The sequence below is a fragment of the Carcharhinus amblyrhynchos genome, chromosome 35 (genome assembly GCF_965287045.1).
Source record: "Carcharhinus amblyrhynchos chromosome 35, sCarAmb.v2.hapA, whole genome shotgun sequence".
NCBI lineage: Eukaryota > Metazoa > Chordata > Chondrichthyes > Carcharhiniformes > Carcharhinidae > Carcharhinus > Carcharhinus amblyrhynchos.
Genome location: NC_137358.1, coordinates 9,331,718 through 9,351,923, shown reverse-complemented (window position 1 = coordinate 9,351,923; position 20,206 = coordinate 9,331,718). Strand labels below are relative to the sequence as shown.

Below are 20,206 nucleotides of genomic sequence, written 5' to 3'. Positions count from 1 at the left end.
ATCTCCCAATTTATCCTCAGTTGCCCATATTGCCATTTTCTCCCAGTGTTCCTGGGTCAGAAATATTCTGTTCTGCTGGGTTTATTTATATGCTGTTGCCTAACTCGTCAATTTGACAGCTGCCCTACGTCTCAATCCAGCTTAGGGGGGGAAACTATCCTGCCAGTGTAGGCGGGGGCCACGCACGCCCTGGATGTTCTCTCTCCCACCACCACCTGTTGGGGTAGAAGATACAATCGTTGATGTCCTGTACCAACTGACTCAAGAACAGAGTGATACAATGATTAGCGCAGCTACCTCACAGCACCAGGGTCCTGGGTTTGATTCCCAGCTTGAGTCACTGTCTGTGTGGGTTTCCTCCCACATTCTGAAAGACGTGCTGGTTTGACCCAAACAGACACTGGGCTATGACAACAAGAGGAACTTCACAGTGACTTCATGTATTAATGTAAGCCTTACTTGTGACTAATACATTTTAAGAACAGCTGCTTATCTGCTACTATCAGACTTTTGACTGGTCCTACCATATAAGTTGATCTTTCTCTACACCCTAGCTATGATTGTAACATTACATTCTGCACCCCCTCCTTTCCTTCTTCCCCCATGTACTCTATGAACGGTATGCTTTGTCTGTATAGTGCATAAGAAATAATGTTTACTGCATCCCAATACTCATGACAAATGAGTCAAACCAAGACTTGTTTTGGGAGTCTTGTGTGAGGCGTGACACCCTGACAGAACACTGAAGGGTAAGCTGGTTGGTATCTTGCTGTAGAGATGCTAGTGTTGGACTGGGGTAAACACAGTAAGAAGTCTCACATCACCAGGTTAGAGTCCAACCAGTTTATTTGATAGTAATCTCACAAGCTTTCGGGAAACAGTTCCACACACCTGACGAAGGAACACCGTTTCTGAAAGCTTGTGAGATTACTATCAAATAAACTGGTTGGACTCTAACCTGGTGATGTGAGACTTCTTACTGTGGTAGCCTGCTCACAGCACTCAGGTTTTTTAACACACGCAATGTGTACAGCTACAGTAAAGAGTTGGAAAGGCAAATGGTATGTTAACCTTTATTTCAAAGGGGTTGGAGTATGAGTAAAGAAGTGTTCTTGCAATGGTGTGGGACTGTGGGGAGACCATGCCTGGGATAGTGTGCACAAATTTTCTCTCCATTTCCTCAGGAAGGATCCCTATATATGTTACAATAAGTGGAATCAGTAGGCATACCCTGGGGGAGCTGTTCCCACATGGCTTCTTGCTAGTTTACTGTTCCACCCACCCAAACTGCAAACCAACATCAAGGTTTCAGATTAACCAGTTCCAGGGTCTGAGCTTGAAAAATTATCCATCGATTTGACACCGTCCTGAATGACATGGTGTTAGGGTTTACCCCCGATGCCACCTGCTGTTGGTGCAGGGAAAATAGGGGCCTGAAAATGAAGTTGCAATAATACTGGGCAAATAACTGAATTTCATCTTGAGATGGGGACGCGCTGGCAAAGGCAGCATTCGTTGTCCATTCCCAATCGTCCCGTGAGAGGTGGCACTGAGCTGCCGTCTTGAGTTGGTGGAGTTCACGTGTTGAAGGGTCTTCCGTGAGTCAGAGAGCTCCCTGAGGTTGACCCAGTGACGATGAGGGAATGAAATTTTGTCTCCAAGTCAGGATGGCGAGGATCTCTGAGGGGAAAGTCGGAGGTGGCGATGTTCCTAAGCACCTAATGTTGTTGTTCTTCTAGGAGGTGGGGATGATGGGTTGGGAAAGAGAATGGCAGTGGTGCAATGTTTCTTGTCGATAGTACACATTGGCGGAGGAAATACACTTGGTCTATTGTTTTATTCTCTCCCTCCACACCATTCCCCAGGTACACCCACTTATTGGAACCAATTCAGGCCATTATTAAATCACCAAATGAAAGTGTTCTTATAATATTCTTATAGTAAAGAGACCCAAAATTGTCCACAGATGGGAACTTGCTGCCACCTGGCATTCCAAACAACTACTGACCAAATAAAACTATTCTTTTCATTCGTGGGACATGAGCGTCACCGGCTGGGCCAGCATTTATTGCCCATCCCTAGTCACCATAGGACAGTAGAGGGCCAACCACATTGCCGTGGCTTTGGAATCACATGTAGGCCAGACCAAGTAAGGATGGCAGATTTCCTTCCCTAAAGGGCAAGTGAACCAAATGTTCTTTTTTCCCCCACCTTTGGCTTCACGGTCATCAGTAGAATCTTAATTCCAGATTTTTTTTATTGAATTCAAATTCCACCACCTGCCGTGGCGGGATTCGAACCCAATCTCCTGAACGTTAGCTGATTTTCTGAATTAATAATCTAGCGATAATATCACTAGGCCATCGCCTCCCCACCACTTCCACCAATCTATCTATCAAGCCTTTGATCCTACACTGTAACTGAATGGTTATTTTCAATTCTCAACCACCAACACTCCCGAGGCTGTTCAACTGAACACCATCAACCGAAGGACGGGAGGAGGCTTGGGTGGAGAATGAATCTTGACATGAACTGAATGGGCCCATGGCCAGTTTCGGTGCTATATGTTCTAGATAATTCTACATAAACAAGACCAGAAAATATCTTAACCTGCACATTCTTGAGAACAGATGGGTTGTTATTGAAACAGTGAATAACCAAATAGAGAAAATGCAATGGCACCCACACAACATGCATCCAGAGAGTGGGATTTGGACAGAGAGGCCTGAGGCCTACCACGTAGCTGAAGCGATCAACACTAGTTTTCAAACTGGGCTTCCTGCGGCCCGAATAGGTCCACAGTGTCATCACCTATCAGTCGATCAACAAATGCTGATATTTATTTATGTCCCAAGTAGGCTTACGTTAACGTTGCAATGAAGTGACTTTGAAAACCCCCTAGTTGCCACACTCCACCTCCTGTTCAGATACACTGAGGGAGAATTTGGCACGGCCAATGCACCCTAGCCTGCACATCTTTCGAATTGTCGGAGGAAACTGGAACACACAAACACCCACGCAGGCATGGGGAGAAGGTGCAGACTCCACACAGACAGTGACCCAAGCTGGGCATTGAACCTGCGTCCCTGGCACTGAGAGGCAGCTGTGTTAATCACTGTGCCACCGTGCCATCTTGTGGGTCTCCACACGAGATTGCTTCTGTTGCTCTACATTAAAAGGAAAATGTTTTTTGTGAACAATGTCTCCCATTTCCAATGAGATTCCCAGCAATGTCTTCCATAAATTAGGGAGGAAAAGATTTCCTCAAAGGAACACATGAGACTAACTCTGTGAGTCTGGATCAAGTTTGTCTTAATATCTCCACTCAAAGGTCAAAATTAGCTTTTTTAAAACATTTTTTTACTCCATCCTTAAAGTTAGAAAGCCAGTGCTCAGAACAGGCCGGGCAAACCCAAATCCCTTCCTTACTTACTCCAAAAACCAAACTCAAATTCCAATTGAATCCTGGTTCATGGTCCCCACAAGAGAGACAAACAGGATCCAAGCTGACAAGGTAAGGAACCTGCACCCCATCCTGGGCTTGATCTGAAGCCGGTGTTGGCATTTGCAAGTTGAGACTGAGGTCAAAGTTCATTCAGTAATTCTCTCACGGTTGAATTCCCAATCGCATGAGCCTCTCTTTGAACATTCTGATTGGTTCCTCGGTGGCCGATCGCACCTTATTGCGATTGGAATCCAATTGGACAAGGCAGCTGTTTGATTGGCTCACAAGAGTGTTTGGCCATTGTTGATGATGTCATTTCCTGCTTGATACAATGACTTTGCAGCTCTGGAGTATAAATCCAAGTCCTTTGGGTGTGTGCTTTTAGCTATGGTTAGTGTTGCTTCTGATTTTGTGTGTTTTGGTGGACATTAGCCAAGGAACAAGCTACAGTGACAACATGGCCTCCCAGATTTCCCAAAACTATCACCGGGATTGTGAAGCTGGTGTCAATAAGCAGCTTAACCTGGAGCTCACTGCCTCCTACCTCTATCTTTCTCTGGTGAGTCTTGTCTTTATAGATTTAAAATATGATCTTATTTGCTGAAATAAACTCTTGCCCTGTTTCAGCCTAACTTGACTTATTCCAAAACAAAATCTCAGCTGGTTGGACAGCATCTGTGGGGAGAGAGAACAGAATTAACATCTCAACTCTAAATGAGGGGAGACCTCTGGGTTCTAAATGTTGGTTCTCACATCTCCATAGATGCTGTTGGACCTGCTGAGGTTTTCCACCATTTTCATGGAATTCCTACAGTGCAGAAGGAGGCCATTGAGCCTGCACTGACAGCAATCCCACTTGGGACCTGATCCACACATTTACCCTACTAACCTCCCTGATATTCCCCTAATGCTAAGGAGCAATTTAGCATAGCCAATCAGTCTAACCTGCACATCCTTTGGAATGTAGGAGGAGAGTGGAGCACCCTGGGGAAACCTACAGGCACTGGGAGAATGTGCAGACTCTACACAGTGACCCAAGCTGGGAATTGAACCTGGGGTCCCCAGTGCTGGGAGGCAGCAGTGCTAACCACTGTGCTATCCTGTTATTTCTTATTCCAGAGTCTGTAGTCAGTAAATTTTTAACTTATTGTGTGTTACTGTCCTAAAGTGTCCATTCAACCTTATTACAAGGATGAGATTAGTGATGGCTGGTATACTAGCTGGCTGCCAGGGTGATGTGTGCAGAGCAATAGTGTTCTTGGAGGTAATTGTGGAGCATTTAGTCGTGTGGCATTTGCTGCTCTCCCCTGTCATTGCCACAATTGAATGGAAGTCTTGGTTATTTCAGAAGGGTGTTGTGGTTGTGATGTGGGTGTAGGGATGGAGTCAGCTGGTGGTCATACTGGATATAGACAGCAGCTGGGTGTTTAAAAAGCTGACAGCCAGCTTTGTGGTCACTGATACTTCCAGATATTTTCAGTCTGCCTGAGCCTGGGACATGTCCTGGAACATCAATGCTTCTGTCTATATGAAGATGCTCTGAAATGGGCATAAATTGCAACAAATTATAGGAAGCATTATTAATGTATTAGTGTGCAGTGAGAAGTGTTGTCTTCTGTGCTATACTCTACATGGAGAAGGAGAGGGTGCAGAATATAGCATTAGTCATGGTTGGGGTGTAGAAAAAGATCAGCTTAACGTGAGGTAGGTCCAGTCAAAAGTCTGACAGCAGCAGGGAAGAAGCTGTTCTTGGTACAGTTTCTATGAAGATTCATTTATGGGACAAATGACCTCTCAAGGAAGTATAGTGTTGATAAAGGACTCCCATTTCAGTTGGAGAACATATTGTGCTGCTCCAATGAAATTCAAGCACTTGGCTTCAGCATCAACTCAATCCAACATGGATCAAGTATTGCAAAACAGTCAACCAATTGAATTGGAACAGTATGCACTCAATATTATATACAGGACAAAAATTGGAATTAAAAGTCACTTAAAATGGAAGAGCCTCATTTCTTCCACAAAACGTCAATTCCATTTAGTGTAGTCAGTATGTTTGTCCATCACAAACCAGCCTCCCACCCATTGACTGGATACACTTCCCACTGCCTCAGCAAAGCAGCCAGCATCATAAGGACCCCATGGACTGTGGACATTCTCTTCATGGTTGGAAATTGGTCTGTAATGCAATCAATATGATTGTAGACAAAAGGAATTTAAACTTAAATTTATTTGAATAGTCAGTTTGGTTAGAAAACTGGAAGAGGGTTTACACGTTATTTAGGATTAGAATGGGCCTCCATGTTGTATTTAATGGAATTGGGATTGTTCTCTTTCAGACGGCTTTCTTTGACCGGGATGATGTGGCCCTGGACAATTTCTCCCACTTCTTCAAACATCAGTCCCGGGAGAAGCGGGAACACGTGGAGAAGCTGATTAAATTCCAGAATAAACGAGGGGGCTGCATCCTCTTACAGGATGTGAAGGTGGGAAAATGGCTGCTTTGTGGCTTTAATTCATTGGACTGGCAATTGTTAAATCCTAAAGGCAGTGGGAAATGTAGCTTAGCTTCACCTGTCTTATATCTCAGTCTAACTCAATACAGAACAATGTCTCCATCTTGCTGTGCCCAGACTGACTGAATGCACTCTGATGGACAAGGGATTCAGAATTGTTTCCACACGTTAGCTCCAATGTGGAGATGCCAGCATTGGACAGGGTGTAAACAGTAACAAGTCTCTCAATACCAGGTTAAAGTCCAACAGGTTTAATTACCTGACAAGAGCTGTGCTCTGAAAGCTAATGGTATTTGGTACCAAATAAACCTGTTGGACTTTAGCCTGGTGTTGAGACTTATTACCATGTTAATCCCACCCCCCCCAAAGCACTGCAGAAAACTGGAACAGGATTGACCTGATGCTGAACTCCTTCATTCTCTTGGTCCAAATGGACAAGCTGGAAGCTCCCTGAAATAACTCCTGTTTTTCTTCCATTGTAGAAGCCAGAGAGGGATGAGTGGGGTAACAGTCTCCAGGCAATGCAAGTAGCCCTGGATCTAGAGAAGAATGTGAACCAGAGTCTCCTGGATCTCCACCAACTTGCCACCACCCAGACCGACCCTCATGTAAGCTTCACTTCATCGTAACTCTGATCTCTGGTAGACTTTGTTGATCTTTGAGCGGATCTCCGAGTGTGACCAGTTAGACCCAACAACACATCCCAGTGTGGGCATGGATGTGACATGAGCAACATTGCCAACTGTAATTGGCCTACAGTCTGAAATAAAACTTGCATTGTAACTTGGATGTGTCAACTTGAGTACATGGTCTGGGTTATATTTTAGGGAGGGGATAACTGTCCAATACACAACAAATTTCTTTCAGTTAATTATTGGGATTTTGCTATGCCTATGATTAGGTCTATTCCTAAACTGCAAATGACCCCACTTGTAAACTGTTTGCTTCAGGAAATACACATTTCCTGACTAAAACCCTCAATGATGCACAGTTGTGGTTGTGGTAAAATGCAACTCACTTCCTCTGAGGAATCTCCCTCTGCGAATGGGCCATGGAAAATCTGATCTTCACATTATTTGACTGTCTCCTTCTTCCCCTTCCAGCTGTGTGACTTTCTGGAGACTCACTTTCTGGATGAGCAGGTCAAGACCATCAAGCAACTTGGGGACCACATCACCAACTTGAAGCGTCTGGGAGCCCCTGAGAATGGGATGGGAGAGTACCTGTTTGACAAGCTCTCACTGGAGGAGAGCACTTAATGGGACTTCTAGGATTGGACTGGAGATGGCTTTGCTGCTGTGATGTTTCCAATTCCACCTGGATCACTCAGCTTTCTCCAAGAAAAGAACTTGTCACAAATTAAGTTATCCTGAAATAAAAATCTTTCACTGATCTTGTCTATTGTCATTTCTTCAGCATTTGAATTGGACAAATGTCCACAGCAGTGTATGGAATGATTACTAACTGGCTTATCAAACTACATGTAGAGTAGGCCTCAAACCTGCTCCAACATTCAATAAGATCCTAACTGATCTGATTGGAACCTCAGTCCAACACTCCTTTTTATCCAATTGTTAATCAAGAATCTATTTAGCTCTGCCTTTCAAATATGAAAAATTCTCCTTTTGGTGGAGGAAGAGCTACAGAAACTTGTAACCCTCAATTGTGTGTGGGGGTGGTGAGGTGTAGATATTGTGTCTATCTTAAATGAGCAACTTTCTATATTTAAACAGTGACACTTGCTACTCTGAATCTGAGAGGAAACCTCCTCTCTACAGCCACCTTCTCAGTAACACTTGGTGATGATTAGGCTGGATCTCCTACTGGCCTTTTCCCTCGGATCCATCGGCTCACATCATCCCAACAGGAACTCCAAGGCAGGCTCAGGGAAGGTGGCAATGTTCCAACAAAGATAATTGTTTTATTCTACATCAAATACTTTTTTCCCAGAAGTCTAAAGTTCTCCAGTGTCCCTGCCTGGCCCTGAGCTGAACATTTGCCTGTTTTTTTTTCTCTCTCCATCCCTTACAGGAATATATCTATAAGGTGTTGGGGAAGTAGACATTACACCACCCTCTTGGCCTCAGCTCTCAACCTGTCTCAGTCCCTGGATTCCCTGCTTGTGCCCAAGATTCAACAGCAACAACATTCTGGGAACTGAGCTCCAAATCTTTTCCTTTTAATCGAGACCACGCTGGATTCACATTTTCTTCCAATATCCCCCTGTTGTCAAAGAGGACAGGAAAATGGTGGCTGGGGAAATAACACTGCGATATTAGTGGGTGAAACATTTCTGCAGGGGGGGTGTGAGACTCAGTGGCAAAGTCAGCAGTTATTGTCTTTGAGAAGTTAGTGAGCTCGACTGTCACCTTGAAGCGCTGCAGCCCGGGAGGTGAATGTGTTCCCTCAGCCCCGTTAGACAGAGAGTTCCAGCATTTTGACCCAATGGTGGTGATGAAGGAACAGAAAATTTGTGTCAAGTCAGGATGGTGCGTGACTCCGAGGGGAAAGCTGGGGGTGGGGACATTCCCAATGCATCTGCTTCCTTTGTCCTTCTGGGTGGTGGAGGTGGGGGGTGAGGAAGGGGCTGTTGGAGAAGCCTTGGGTGAGATGCTGCAGGGTGTCCTGTAGATGGCGCCCCCTGCAGCCTTGGTGAAGGGAGTGGGACCTGAAGCCTTGGTGTGTTGGTCTGTTTCCAGGTTAATCCATTCAATCTGAACTCCTTCGTGCATTCACTAAAGTACCAGACAGAGAAATAGGATCTTATTGTGTGATGATGCACAGCATAGGTTTTACATATTGGATCATGGGATGTAAGTGTCAATGGCTGCGCTACATTTATTATCCATCCCCAGTTACAGTTGAGAAGATGGGGAGGAAGCTGCCTTCTTGAACCCCTGCCCTCCATCTGGTGCAGAAACAACCCTAGTGCTGTTAGAGAGGGAGTTCCAGGATCCTGACTGAGTGATGATAGAGTTCCAAGTCATGATGCTGAGAGACTTGAACAGGAGTTTGCAGGCTTAGTTGTTCTTAAACACCTCCTGTCCTTGTGCTCCTGGATAGTGAGGGCCGTGTGTTTGTCGAAGGAGCCTTAGCGAGTTACTGCAGTGAATCTTGTAGCTGGTACGCAGCTGCTAGTATTCCTCAGGGTATTTCTTTATTCATTTGTTGATCATGGGCGTTGCTGGCTGGACCAGCATTTATTGCCCATCCCTAGTTGCCCTTGGAGGGCAGTTGAGAGTCAACCACATTGCTGTGGCTCTGGAGTCACATGTAGGCCAGACTGGTAAGGATGGCAGATCTCCTTCCCTAAAGGTGACCCAGATTGGTTTTTCCAACGATGGTTTCATGGTTATCCGTAGATTCTTAATGCCAGATTTTTATTTTGTTGAATTGAAATTCCACCATTTGCTGTGGCGGGATTCGAACCCAGATCCCCCAGAACATTAGCTGAGTTTCTGGACTAATAGTCTAACAATAATACCACTCAGCCATCGCTTGGTTGTAGGAAATGAATGTTTCACAAATTGGATGGGGCGATTGTAAATGGGTTGGGTTCCCGAAACACTGGAAACAAGATCTTGGAACCCAGAACAGTTTATTCACTCGCTTAGCAGCTGCTTCATGCTGTACCCTGCCCACACTCCCGGGGAGAACTCCCACATTCCCTATAGGTGACCTCTCTTGTGGCCGCGTCATCAGGTGACCACTCGGTCCACAGTGCCGGTCAAGTCAGTTTGTCCGCCCGGGATGGCGGAGAGTTTCTTGAACGTCGCTCTCATCCAGACAAGTGGAGACTATTCCATTGCACTCCTGACCTGTGTCTTGTAGATGGTGGACGGACTCTGAGGAGTCAGGAGCTGAGTTACTTTCTGCTGAACTCAGAGCCTCTGAGCTGCTCACAGTATTTCCATCACTGCTCCAGTTACAACTCTGGAGTAACATCAATCCAATAAACATCGAAACGTTGACCATGGAAGCAGGAGGAGGCCATTCGGCCCTTCGAGCCTACTCCGCCATTCATTTTGATCATGGCTGATCATTAAAATCAACATCCCGATCCCCGTCCCCCCACATAACCATTGATCCTTTTAGCCCCAAGAGATAGATCTAATTTCTTCTTGAAATCACACAATGTTTTGGTCATTACTTTCTGTGGGAGTGAATTCCACACATTCACCACCCCCTGGGTGAAGAAATTTCTCCTCACCTCAGTCCTAAAAGCATTAACCCTTATCCTCAAACTATGACCCCCCCCCCCCCACCCCCCCCCCCCCCCCCACTAGTTCTGGACTCCCCCCATCATCGGGAACATTCTTTCTGAAACCACCCTGTCTAATCCCGTTAGAATCTTATAAGTTTCTATAAGATGGTGTGGTCATAACTGGGCTGAGTGACCAGCTCCCATGATGGAGACTCAATGTAACTCTATCTGAACAGGAGCAGAGAACATCTCCTCAGAAATGATCTTGTGAGTAGCTGGTTGTCCATTGGAACAATAAAACACTGAATATAGAGATGGTGGGCATGTGATTAGTTCCAGCAACTGATTCTGGAGGATATTAGACCTGTGAGGCCTGAGGCCTACTCAGCCTCTGAGGCGCTCGGCAGCACAGTACAGCATTACTTTTCACACTGGGCTTCCTGCAACTCAGGGTCTCCTCAACGTGATCACAGGAGGTACAGAATGGACCCACAAATTCATTATTTTTCAACCTATCATCAGATGCCCATACTGGCCCACGTCACGTTATTTCAGTTGCTGCAAACAAATAAGAAAATGGTTTCTGCAAACAACGTCTCCCTTTTGCAATAGGCCTCCAACACCGTCCTCCAAAAGTTAGAAGAGTCCCTCAGAGGAACCAACTAATGTAACTCTGGGGGTGCTCTGCATCAAACTTGTCTTCATACCCCTGCTCAGGGTCCAAGTGACATCCTGTGGGATATTTTAGTGCTATTTTGAGGTGCAGACATTTTCGGAGTTTGCACTTGTGAAGGGTTAAAGATCTAACAGTATTCCATCGGAATTGAGTTGCCAATCAATGGAGCCTGTCCTTGGACATTCTGATTGGTTCTTGGGTCCCCAATCCCCTTTCTGTGCTGATTGGAATCCAATTGGACAAGGCAGCTCTCTGATTGGTTAACAAGAATGTTTGGCCACTGTTGGTGATGTCATTTCCTGTTTGATACAATTGCTTTGTGCTCCTGGAGTATAAATCCAAGTCCTTTGCCTGGGAGCTTTTAGGTGTTTGTCCTTGATTTGAGAGTAGGAGTTCATACTTACAAAAATGGCCTCCCAGATTTCCCAGAACTACCACCAGGATTGTGAAGCTGGTATCAACAAGCAGATTAACCTGGAACTTACTGCCTCCTATCTCTATCTTTCTCTGGTGAGTCTTGTCTCAAAATCTATTCTGGTCAATCAAACCCTTTCCCTATTTCAATCTAACTTGCCTGTTTGATTGAGTTTTATTACTGTCCTAATTCTATCAGTTTAGCCCAATTTTACTGTGAGATATGGTGATATCCAGTATTAGTTGCTGTGCTCAGTGTTCTTGGAGTTACTGGCTTCTTCTACCTTGGAACCTATGCATGGGATTTGGTACTGAGCAGTGTGTAGATGGATTCTGGTAACTGCTTGACACTTACTACATGTAAAATTAGTGTCACAAGTAGGCTTACATTTATCACTGCAAAAGAATTCCCCCTAGTTATCCCACACTGGCACCTGTTTTGGTACACTGAGGGAGAATTTAGCATGACCAATCCACCTAACCTGCACATCTTTGGACTGAGAAGAAACTGGAGCAGGCAGAAGAAACCCATGCAGACATGGGGAGTTTGCACAAACTCCACACAAGCCAGCAATTGAACCCAGACCCCTAGTACTGTGAGGCAGCAGTGTGAACCACTCACACCCTTAATGTGACTCCCCATTGATTTAGAATGGGCCTCTGTGTTGTGGTTAATGGAATTGGGATTGTTCTCTTTCAGACGGCTTTCTTTGACCGGGATGATGTCACCCTGGACAATTTCTCCCACTTCTTCAAACATCAGTCCCGGGAGAAGCAGGAACTCGCGGAGAAGCTGATTAAATTCCAGAATAAACGTGGAGGCCGCATCCTCCTCCAGGATGTGAAGGTGGGAATTCGAGGGAAATGGCTGCTTTAATGATGTGACTTCAATTTATTACATTGTCAGAGTGAACAGTTTCTTTGTTCAGCTTCTGGTGTCTTGATCTCTCGCTACTGGCTTTGTTGTAGCCAAACAGAATAATGTCTTGGGTTTTTCTGTGGGGGGCCTGAGCTAAACACCTTGTACACTGGCCCTGTTGCCCTGAACAATTCTACTCCTTGTCCTGGTCTAAATGGACAAGTTGGAAGCTCCCTGAAATAATTGTCCTGTCTTCTTCCATTGTAGAAGCCAGCGAGGGATGAGTGGGACAACGGTCTCCAGGCAATGCAAGTAGCCCTGGATCTGGAGAAGAATGTGAACCAGAGTCTCCTGGATCTCCACCAACTCACCACCATCCAGACTGACCCTCACGTAAGCTTCACTTCATCGTAACTCTGATCTCTGGTGGTCTTTCACTCTGAGCTGATCTCCCAATGTGACCAGTTAGACCCAACACTGCATTGTCCTCAATCCCCACATCCCAGTGTGGGCATGGATGTGACGAGAGCAGCATTGCAATCTGTAATTGGATAAAGTAATAGCCTGAGACTAGCAATGGTTCTAATGATAACAATGATTAATATTAGTGGTGGTAAACTGTGGGAGTGGGATCTTGCTGTGCATAAGCTGCTCAATTTCCAACATTGCAGCAATGGCTACACTTCTGAAAGGATTTGATTGGATGCAAGGTGCTGTGGGTCAGACAGCAAATACATCAGTGACATTTCAGCAAGATGTATTGGGTGTGGGGCAGAATGAGGCCAAATCATTTCAACTGAATGCAAGCAGGACTGTAAGAGAATCCTCTGTAGAAGAGCTCATCTTATTTGACCATCTTTTTCTTCCTCTTCCAGCTGTGTGACTTTCTGGAGACTCACTTTCTGGATGAGCAGGTCAAGACCATCAAGCAACTTGGGGACCACATCACCAACTTGAAGTGTCTGGGAGCCCCTGAGAATGGGATGGGAGAGTACCTGTTTGACAAGCTCTCACTGGAGGAGAGCACTTAATGGGACTTCTAGGATTGGACTGGAGATGGCTTTGCTGCTGTGATGTTTCCAATTCCATCTGGATCACTGGGCTTTCTCCAAGAAAAGAACTTGTGACAAGTTAAATTATCCTGAAATAAAAATCTTTCACTGATCTTGTCTATTGTCATTTCTTCAGCATTTGAATTGGACAAATGTCCACAGCAGTGTATGGAATGATTACTAACTGGCTTATCAAACTACATACAGAGTAGCCTCAAACCTGCTCCAACATTCAATAAGATCCTAACTGATCTGATTGGAACCTCAGTCCAACATTCCTTTTTATCCAATTGTTAATCAAGAATCTATTTAGCTCTGCCTTTCAAATATGAAAAATTCTCCTTTTTTGTGGTGGAAGAGCTACAGAAACTTGTAACCCTCAATGGGTGGGGTGGGGGGTGCAGATATTGTGTCTATCTTAAATGAGCAACTTTCTATATTTAAACAGTGACACTTGCTACTCCTGAATCTGAGAGGAAACCTCCTCTCTACAGCCACCCTGTCAGTAACACTTGGTGATGATTAGACTGGATCTCCTACTGGCCTTTCCCTCAGATCCATCAGCTCACATCATTCCCAACAGGAATTCCAAGGCAGGCTGAGGGAAGGTGGCAATGGTTGAACAAAGACTATTGTTTCATTCTACATTAAGTACTTTTTTTTTCAGAAGTCTAAAGTTCTCCAGTGTCCCTGCCACACAGCCCATCAAGTCTGCTCTGAAATTCAATCATGGCTGATATTTTTCTCATCTCCATTCTCCTGCCTTTTCCCCATAACCCCTGATCCACTTATTAATCAGGAACCTATCTATCTCTGTATTAAAGACACTTAGTGACAGCCTTCTGTGGCAAAGAGCTCCACAGATTCACCACTCTCTGGCTGAAGAAATTCCTCCTCTGTTTTAAATGATCATCCCTTTAGCCTGAGGTTGTGCCCTCTGGTTCTAGTTTTTCCCACTAGTAGAAACATCTTCTCCACGTTCACTCTATCCAGGCCTTGCAGTATCCTGTAAGTTTCAATAAGATTCCCCCATCCTTCTAAACTCCAATGAGTACAGACTCAGAGTCCTCAACTGTTCCTCATACGACAAGCTCTTCATTCCAGGGATCATTCTTGTGGGGCTCCAAGGCCAGAACAAAGAACAGTACAGCACAGGAAACAGGCCCTTCGGCCCTCCAAGCCTGTGCTGCGCATTGGTCCAACTAGACCATTCGTTTGTATCTCTCCATTCCCAGGCTGCTCATATGACTATCCAGGTAATTCTTAAACGAAGCCAGCGTTCCTTCCTTAGGTATGGGACCCAAAACTGCTCACAATATTCCAAATGGGGTCTGACTACAGCCTTATACACTCTCAGAAGTACATCCCTGCTCTTGTATTCTAGCCCTCTCGACATGAATGCTAACATTGCATTTGCCTTCCTAACTGCTGACTGAACCTGCACATTAACCTTAAGGGAGTCTTGACTCCCAAATCCCTTTATGTTTCTGCTTTTATAAGCATTTTTCCCATTTAGAAAATAGTCTATGCCTCCATCCTTCTTTCCAAAGTGTATAACCTCACATTTCCCTACATTGTATTCCATCTGCCACTTCTTTGCCCACTCTCTTAACCTGTCCAAGTCCTTCTGCAGCCCCTCTGCTTCCTCAACTCTACCTGTCCCTCTACATACCTCTGTATCATCTGCAACTTAGCAACAGTGCCTTCAGTCCCTTCTTCTGAATCGTTAATGCATATTGTGAAATATACACTTAAGCAGTTTGGTTAACATCAGTAGTTGTCGGCTGGGAGGACATCATGTGGTGATAACTGGGCGGAGTGACCGGCTCCTGCGCTGCACACCCAACGTAATTCTATCTGAACAAGAGCAGGAATTATCTCCTCAGGAACGATCTGGTGGGTAGCTGGGTGTCCACTGGAACAATAAAACACTGAATGTAGAGATGGTGGGCGTGCAATCAGCTTCCAGCAACTGATTCTGGAGGAATCGGAGGCTACTCAGCCTCTGAGGCGCTCCACAGCACCACACAGCATTACTTTTCACGCTGGGCTTCCTGCAACTCAGGGTCTCCTCAACGTGATCACAGGCGGCACTGAATAGATCCACAAATTCATCAATTGTAAACATTCATCAGATCCCCGTGCTGGCCCACGTCACATTATTTCAGTTGCTGCAAACTAATAAGAAAATGGTTTCTGCAAAAGACGTCTCTATTTTGCAATAGGCCTCCAACACCGTCCTCCAAAAGTTAGAAATAAAGAGTCCCTCAGAGGATCCAACTAGTGTAACTCTGGGGGTGCTCCGCATCAAACTGGTCTTCATACCCCTGCTCAGGGTCCAAATAACATCCTGTGGTATATTTTAGTGCTATTTTGAGGTGCAGACATTTTCGGAGTTTGCACTTGTGAGAAGGGTTAAAGATCCAACAATATTACTTTGGAGTTGAGTTGCCAATCAATGGAGCCTGTCCTTGGACATTCTGATTGGTGATCTTTTGCATGCCAAACAAGTAAACAAACTCAAATTAACTTAAGGACAAATGAAAAGGGGCATCCCCCCCTAAAAGGAAGGGGGGACGGCCCGAACAAAAAACAAAGTCGAAATTAAAATGTGATTGTCGGGTTCTATAACGCACCCCAGCCCCTGCGGTGCCCAGCGGGCACGGAAGGCATTAACTGCGCAGCATTCTGATTGGTTCCTGAGTCCCCAATCCCCTTCCTGTGCTGATTGGAATCCAATTGGACAAGGCAGTTGCCTGATTGGTTAATGAGAGTGTTTGGCCATCATTGGTGATGTCATTTCCTGTTTGATACAATTGCTTTGTGCTCTTGGAGTATAAATCCAAGTCCTTTGCCTGGGAGCTTTTATCTGTTTGTCCTCAATTTGAGAGCAAAACTTCACTGTTACACAATGGAGTCTCAGATTTCCCAGAACTATCACCAGGATTGTGAAGCTGGTGTCAACAAGCAGATTAACCTGGAACTCACTGCCTCCTATCTCTATCTTTCTCTGGTGAGTCTTGTCTCAAAATCTATTCTGGTCAATCAAACCCTTTCCCCATTTCCATCTAACTTGCCTGTTTGATTGAGTTTTGTTACTGTCCTTACTCAGTATTAGTTTAACCCAATTTTGGTGGTAACTTTACTATGGACAGCAACAGGTCTCACTCCAAATGTTGTGTTCAATTATCCAGTGTTCCTGGAGTTATTGGGTCTCTTGACCTTGCCATCTTGGCATGGGATTTGGTATTGAACACAGAGTAAATGGATTCTGGGATCTGCTTAACGCTTTGCACATGAACAGCTTAAAGTCACCACACAAAGAGAAAATGCTGGAAAAGCTCAGCAAGAGTCATTCAGACTCAATGTTGACTTGTTTCCTCCACAGTTGCTGTCACACTTGCTAAGATTTTCCAGCATTTCCTGTTTTTATTTCTGATTCCAGCATCTGTAGTATTTTGCTTTTGTTGTTCCTAGCCACCATTCCACCCCTTGAGTCAAACACATGTCCTGATAGTGTACATTGCACACAAACCTGTTCCAAATGTTAGCTCCTGTACAACATCATTAATCTTTGAATATTTATTCTCAGTATGTGACTGACTTTTACTGTCCATCACATCAATTGCCACAACTGAGTAACCTTCCTAAATAATCTGGGGAGATGGTCAGTCACTTGTAGACTGGACAAGGAAGTCACTTTCCTCGTTAGATCAGTCGTGTTTAATTAGATTCAGGTTTTTTACCCTTCCGGATGCTTTCAATGCATGTTCTCTGGGGTTATAAATCTATAACTATAGTACATCAATGTTTTGCTATATTTAAAGATACTCTAATGGAGATTCTTAAAGAAATGATAATTTATTGTTAGTTGTCCTAATAATTCCCACTTTCAGTGTAATATTGCTGATTCACCCCCTTTAGATTTTTCCTAGTGGTCAGTTGTGTGCTAGTTACTGTCCCAATGCTCTCTGCATTTGGAAACACCATCTCATTTTCCAACTGGAAATGGGCATCTTTGTTCATTCAGTTTGCTGAACTTGTGCTAGTGTTCAAGAATCCAGTTTTATTTCCCCTCTTTTATCTGGCTAAGCTTCACAATTAGAAATCAAATATGCAGGCTGTAGGCTTCTCAATATTCCAAAGGGAGGCAATTTTTTTCTTTTAAAAAATGAGATTAGAATGGGCCTCCATGTTGTGGTTAATGGAATTGGGATTGTTCTCTTTCAGACGGCTTTCTTTGACCGGGATGATGTGGCCCTGGACAATTTCTCCCACTTCTTCAAACATCAGTCCTGGGAGAAGCAGGAACACGTGGAGAAGCTGATTAAATTCCAGAATAAACGTGGAGGCCGCATCCTCCTCCAAGATGTGAAGGTGGGAATTGGAGGGTGCGGAATGGCTGCTTTAATGATGCGTTACATTGCCAGAATCTTTAACAAGGGGGTTTGAAGTGTTTCTAACTTTGAATCCCATCAAATGGTAACCACTCTTGATACTCCTTTTGTAGGGGTTGCTGGAGATGCACCCTAGTATACAAGTTTTTAATTGTGCCCTGTAGCCCTGCACAAAACTGGGAAGTTGACCTGATCCTGAACTCCTTCCTTCTGTCCAAATGGACAAGCTGGAAGCTCCCTGAAATAACTGTCCTGTCTTCTTCCATTGTAGAAGCCAGAGAGGGATGAGTGGGACAATGGTCTCCAGGCAATGCAAGTAGCCCTGGATCTAGAGAAGAATGTGAACCAGAGTCTCCTGGATCTCCTCCAACTCGCCACCACCCAGACCGACCCTCATGTGAGCTTCACTTCATTGTAACTCTGACCTCTGGTAGATTTTGTATTGTTTATTGTCTTTGAGCTGATCTCCCAGTGTGACCAGTTAGACCCAACACTGCATTGTCTTCAATCCCCACATCCTAGTGTGGGCATGGATGTGACGAGAGCAGTGTTGCAATTTATTTAGCAACTAGCTAACATTTACAAAACCTTCTTGTGAACCTGGGCCTGGTGAGATGTGCCATCAATAGGTCCAGGCAGCAGGTGATCGATGGCATCATCCATTCTGACTGTCTGCCCCTCTACCATGGCTACATTCACAGCCAGGTCTCCCTGGAGAGGGAGCAGGCAGTGTCCACAAGTGCAATTGATGCCTTTCACACCTGCTGGGCACAGCAGGGGCTGGGGTGTGTTATAGACACAACAATCACATTTTGATGTGTCTTAAGTTTCCTTTTTGTACTTTTGTTGTTTTTTGGGGAGCTGCTCCTTTTACTTTGTCCCAACTTTAATTTGAGTTTGTCTATTTGTTTTGACCTCAACAAAAGAATCTGCATTTCAATTTCCAATAGTGACACTATTGGAATAGTCTGGATTTTATACATTGAATCCAAAAGCCTATCTGATGTAGGGCTTCAGAGTAAACATTAAACTGAGGTCCTGGGCCAAATTTTTCAGCCTTAGTTTTGAAACTCTATAGCAGTGGTTGGTGGTGCTGCTGCCTCAGTGCTAGGGACCCAGGTTTGAATCCAGTCTCAGGTCACTCTGTAGTTTGCACATTCTCCCCATGTCTGAGTGAGTTTTCTCCCACAGTGTGAAAGACATGCATTGACACAAACAGGTGCTGGAATGTGGCAACTAAGAATTTCATTTAACTTCATTGCAGTGTTAATGTAAGCCTTAATTGTGACAGATAAAATCTCACTTGAATTCATGACTTCCATGGTCTGCCCCATATTTTGCTGATTCCTGTGGTGATTGGGGTGGTTAAAATTCCTGTCCCCCTCCCCCACCCCAATTCAAATGGGCATGAATGATGAGGCTGTTATTGAATGTTATCCTGGCCAATAGCTAACCATTGATCAACAAATTGTCTAATTTATCACATTGCCCAGCAAGATCCCACCTGCAGACACATCACCTTTCCTGCCCCCTGCTCAGTATCCCAAACAGACTATTGAAGAATCAGTAAGATTCTTAGTTGTGGACCTACCCTTTTCCATTTCCTACACATGGGGAGAATTGGCTGTGGACTACCTTATTGCATTTTTGACTTTCTTCCAGCTGTGTGACTTTCTGAAGACTCACTTTCTGGATGAGCAGGTCAAGACCATCAAGCAACTTGGTGACCACATCACCAACTTGAAGCATCTGGGAGCCCCTGAGAATGGGATGGGAGAGTACCTGTTTGACAAGCTCTCACTGGAGGAGAGCACTTAAATGGTATCCCAGAAGTCCCATTCTTTCCCTGGGAAGGGGGAGAAAACTGAGGAATTGAAATAAACATCTGTTACTGATCTTGCTGTCTACTGCCCATCATTCAGATACTTGCTGTCATTTACACCCTTGAGCTAATGGTAGCTTACCAGTCACAATATTGATTGGACTGTGATATTTCCCAGGACCCTCCCCTGATGTTATTACATGATGGAGACTTCTGTTAAGAACTATCAAGTAATGGGTTAAGGGATGCTATTCTGGCCTCCAGTGGCAATTTAGTGAGGAAGGAGTGTGGAAGACTTCTCCACTAATCTTCTGTTTGGGTCTTCTAAGAATGCAAGTTCTTTTCCCATTCCAGACTCAAATATATTGTCATTAGCATTGAGTTTTTGATTAAGAATGGAAGATTTAAAACCACCCATCTGCTCATGTTCTGTAAATTAACATCTGTTATGCCATTCTATCTGGGGAACCTTTCTTTTTCACTTGTGGGACACTGGTGTTTCTGGCTGGTCAACACTTATTGACTCAACTGCCCATTCCAGAAGGGCAATCACATTGCAGTGGCTCTTGAGTCACATGTAGGGCAGACCAGGTAAGGATGGCAGATTTCCTTCCCTAAGGGATATTAGTGACTCTGAGGTTTTTCTGACTGGTTATTAGATTAATTCCATCATCTGCTGTGGTGGGGTTTGAACATGAGTCCTCAGAACAATATCTGGGGTCTCTGGATTACCTGTCCAGTGACAGGACCATTGTCACCACAAGCCTTGACTCCTCTCCCTCCATTAGTCCACTGACTAGCATTTGAACCTTGCCTCACTA

General features: G+C 44.7%; 3 protein-coding genes across 3 annotated transcripts; all 3 read left to right on the top strand.

Annotated features, from left to right (window-relative positions):
* Positions 1-3,902: 3,902 nt before the first annotated feature.
* On the top strand, positions 3,903-7,220 carry LOC145361615 (ferritin, middle subunit-like). The gene is made up of 4 exons (XM_080217477.1): positions 3,903-4,004; positions 5,785-5,931; positions 6,444-6,569; positions 7,065-7,220. The coding sequence occupies exons 1-4, from the start codon at positions 3,903-3,905 to the stop codon at positions 7,218-7,220; spliced, it is 531 nt and encodes a 176-aa protein (XP_080073603.1).
* A 4,023-nt stretch (positions 7,221-11,243) lies between these two features.
* LOC145361643 (ferritin heavy chain-like) lies at positions 11,244-13,145 on the top strand. Its single transcript, XM_080217523.1, has 4 exons — positions 11,244-11,351; positions 11,956-12,102; positions 12,382-12,507; positions 12,990-13,145. Exons 1-4 carry the CDS (start codon positions 11,250-11,252, stop codon positions 13,143-13,145), a joined length of 531 nt encoding a protein of 176 aa, XP_080073649.1. The 5' UTR covers positions 11,244-11,249.
* Positions 13,146-16,077: 2,932 nt separating this feature from the next.
* Positions 16,078-19,381, top strand: LOC145361589 (ferritin heavy chain-like). The gene is made up of 4 exons (XM_080217432.1): positions 16,078-16,179; positions 17,397-17,543; positions 17,835-17,960; positions 19,226-19,381. The coding sequence occupies exons 1-4, from the start codon at positions 16,078-16,080 to the stop codon at positions 19,379-19,381; spliced, it is 531 nt and encodes a 176-aa protein (XP_080073558.1).
* Positions 19,382-20,206: the final 825 nt, after the last annotated feature.

Coding starts and splice junctions, on each gene's coding strand:
- LOC145361589 (XM_080217432.1), top strand. CDS start 16,078: ATGGAGTCTCAGATTTCCCAGAACTATCACCAGGATTGTGAAGCTGGT. Junction 16,180..17,396: donor CCTATCTCTATCTTTCTCTG/GTGAGTCTTGTC, acceptor GTTCTCTTTCAG/ACGGCTTTCTTTGACCGGGA. Junction 17,544..17,834: donor TCCTCCTCCAAGATGTGAAG/GTGGGAATTGGA, acceptor CTTCCATTGTAG/AAGCCAGAGAGGGATGAGTG.
- LOC145361615 (XM_080217477.1), top strand. CDS start 3,903: ATGGCCTCCCAGATTTCCCAAAACTATCACCGGGATTGTGAAGCTGGT. Junction 4,005..5,784: donor CCTACCTCTATCTTTCTCTG/GTGAGTCTTGTC, acceptor GTTCTCTTTCAG/ACGGCTTTCTTTGACCGGGA. Junction 5,932..6,443: donor TCCTCTTACAGGATGTGAAG/GTGGGAAAATGG, acceptor CTTCCATTGTAG/AAGCCAGAGAGGGATGAGTG.
- LOC145361643 (XM_080217523.1), top strand. CDS start 11,250: ATGGCCTCCCAGATTTCCCAGAACTACCACCAGGATTGTGAAGCTGGT. Junction 11,352..11,955: donor CCTATCTCTATCTTTCTCTG/GTGAGTCTTGTC, acceptor GTTCTCTTTCAG/ACGGCTTTCTTTGACCGGGA. Junction 12,103..12,381: donor TCCTCCTCCAGGATGTGAAG/GTGGGAATTCGA, acceptor CTTCCATTGTAG/AAGCCAGCGAGGGATGAGTG.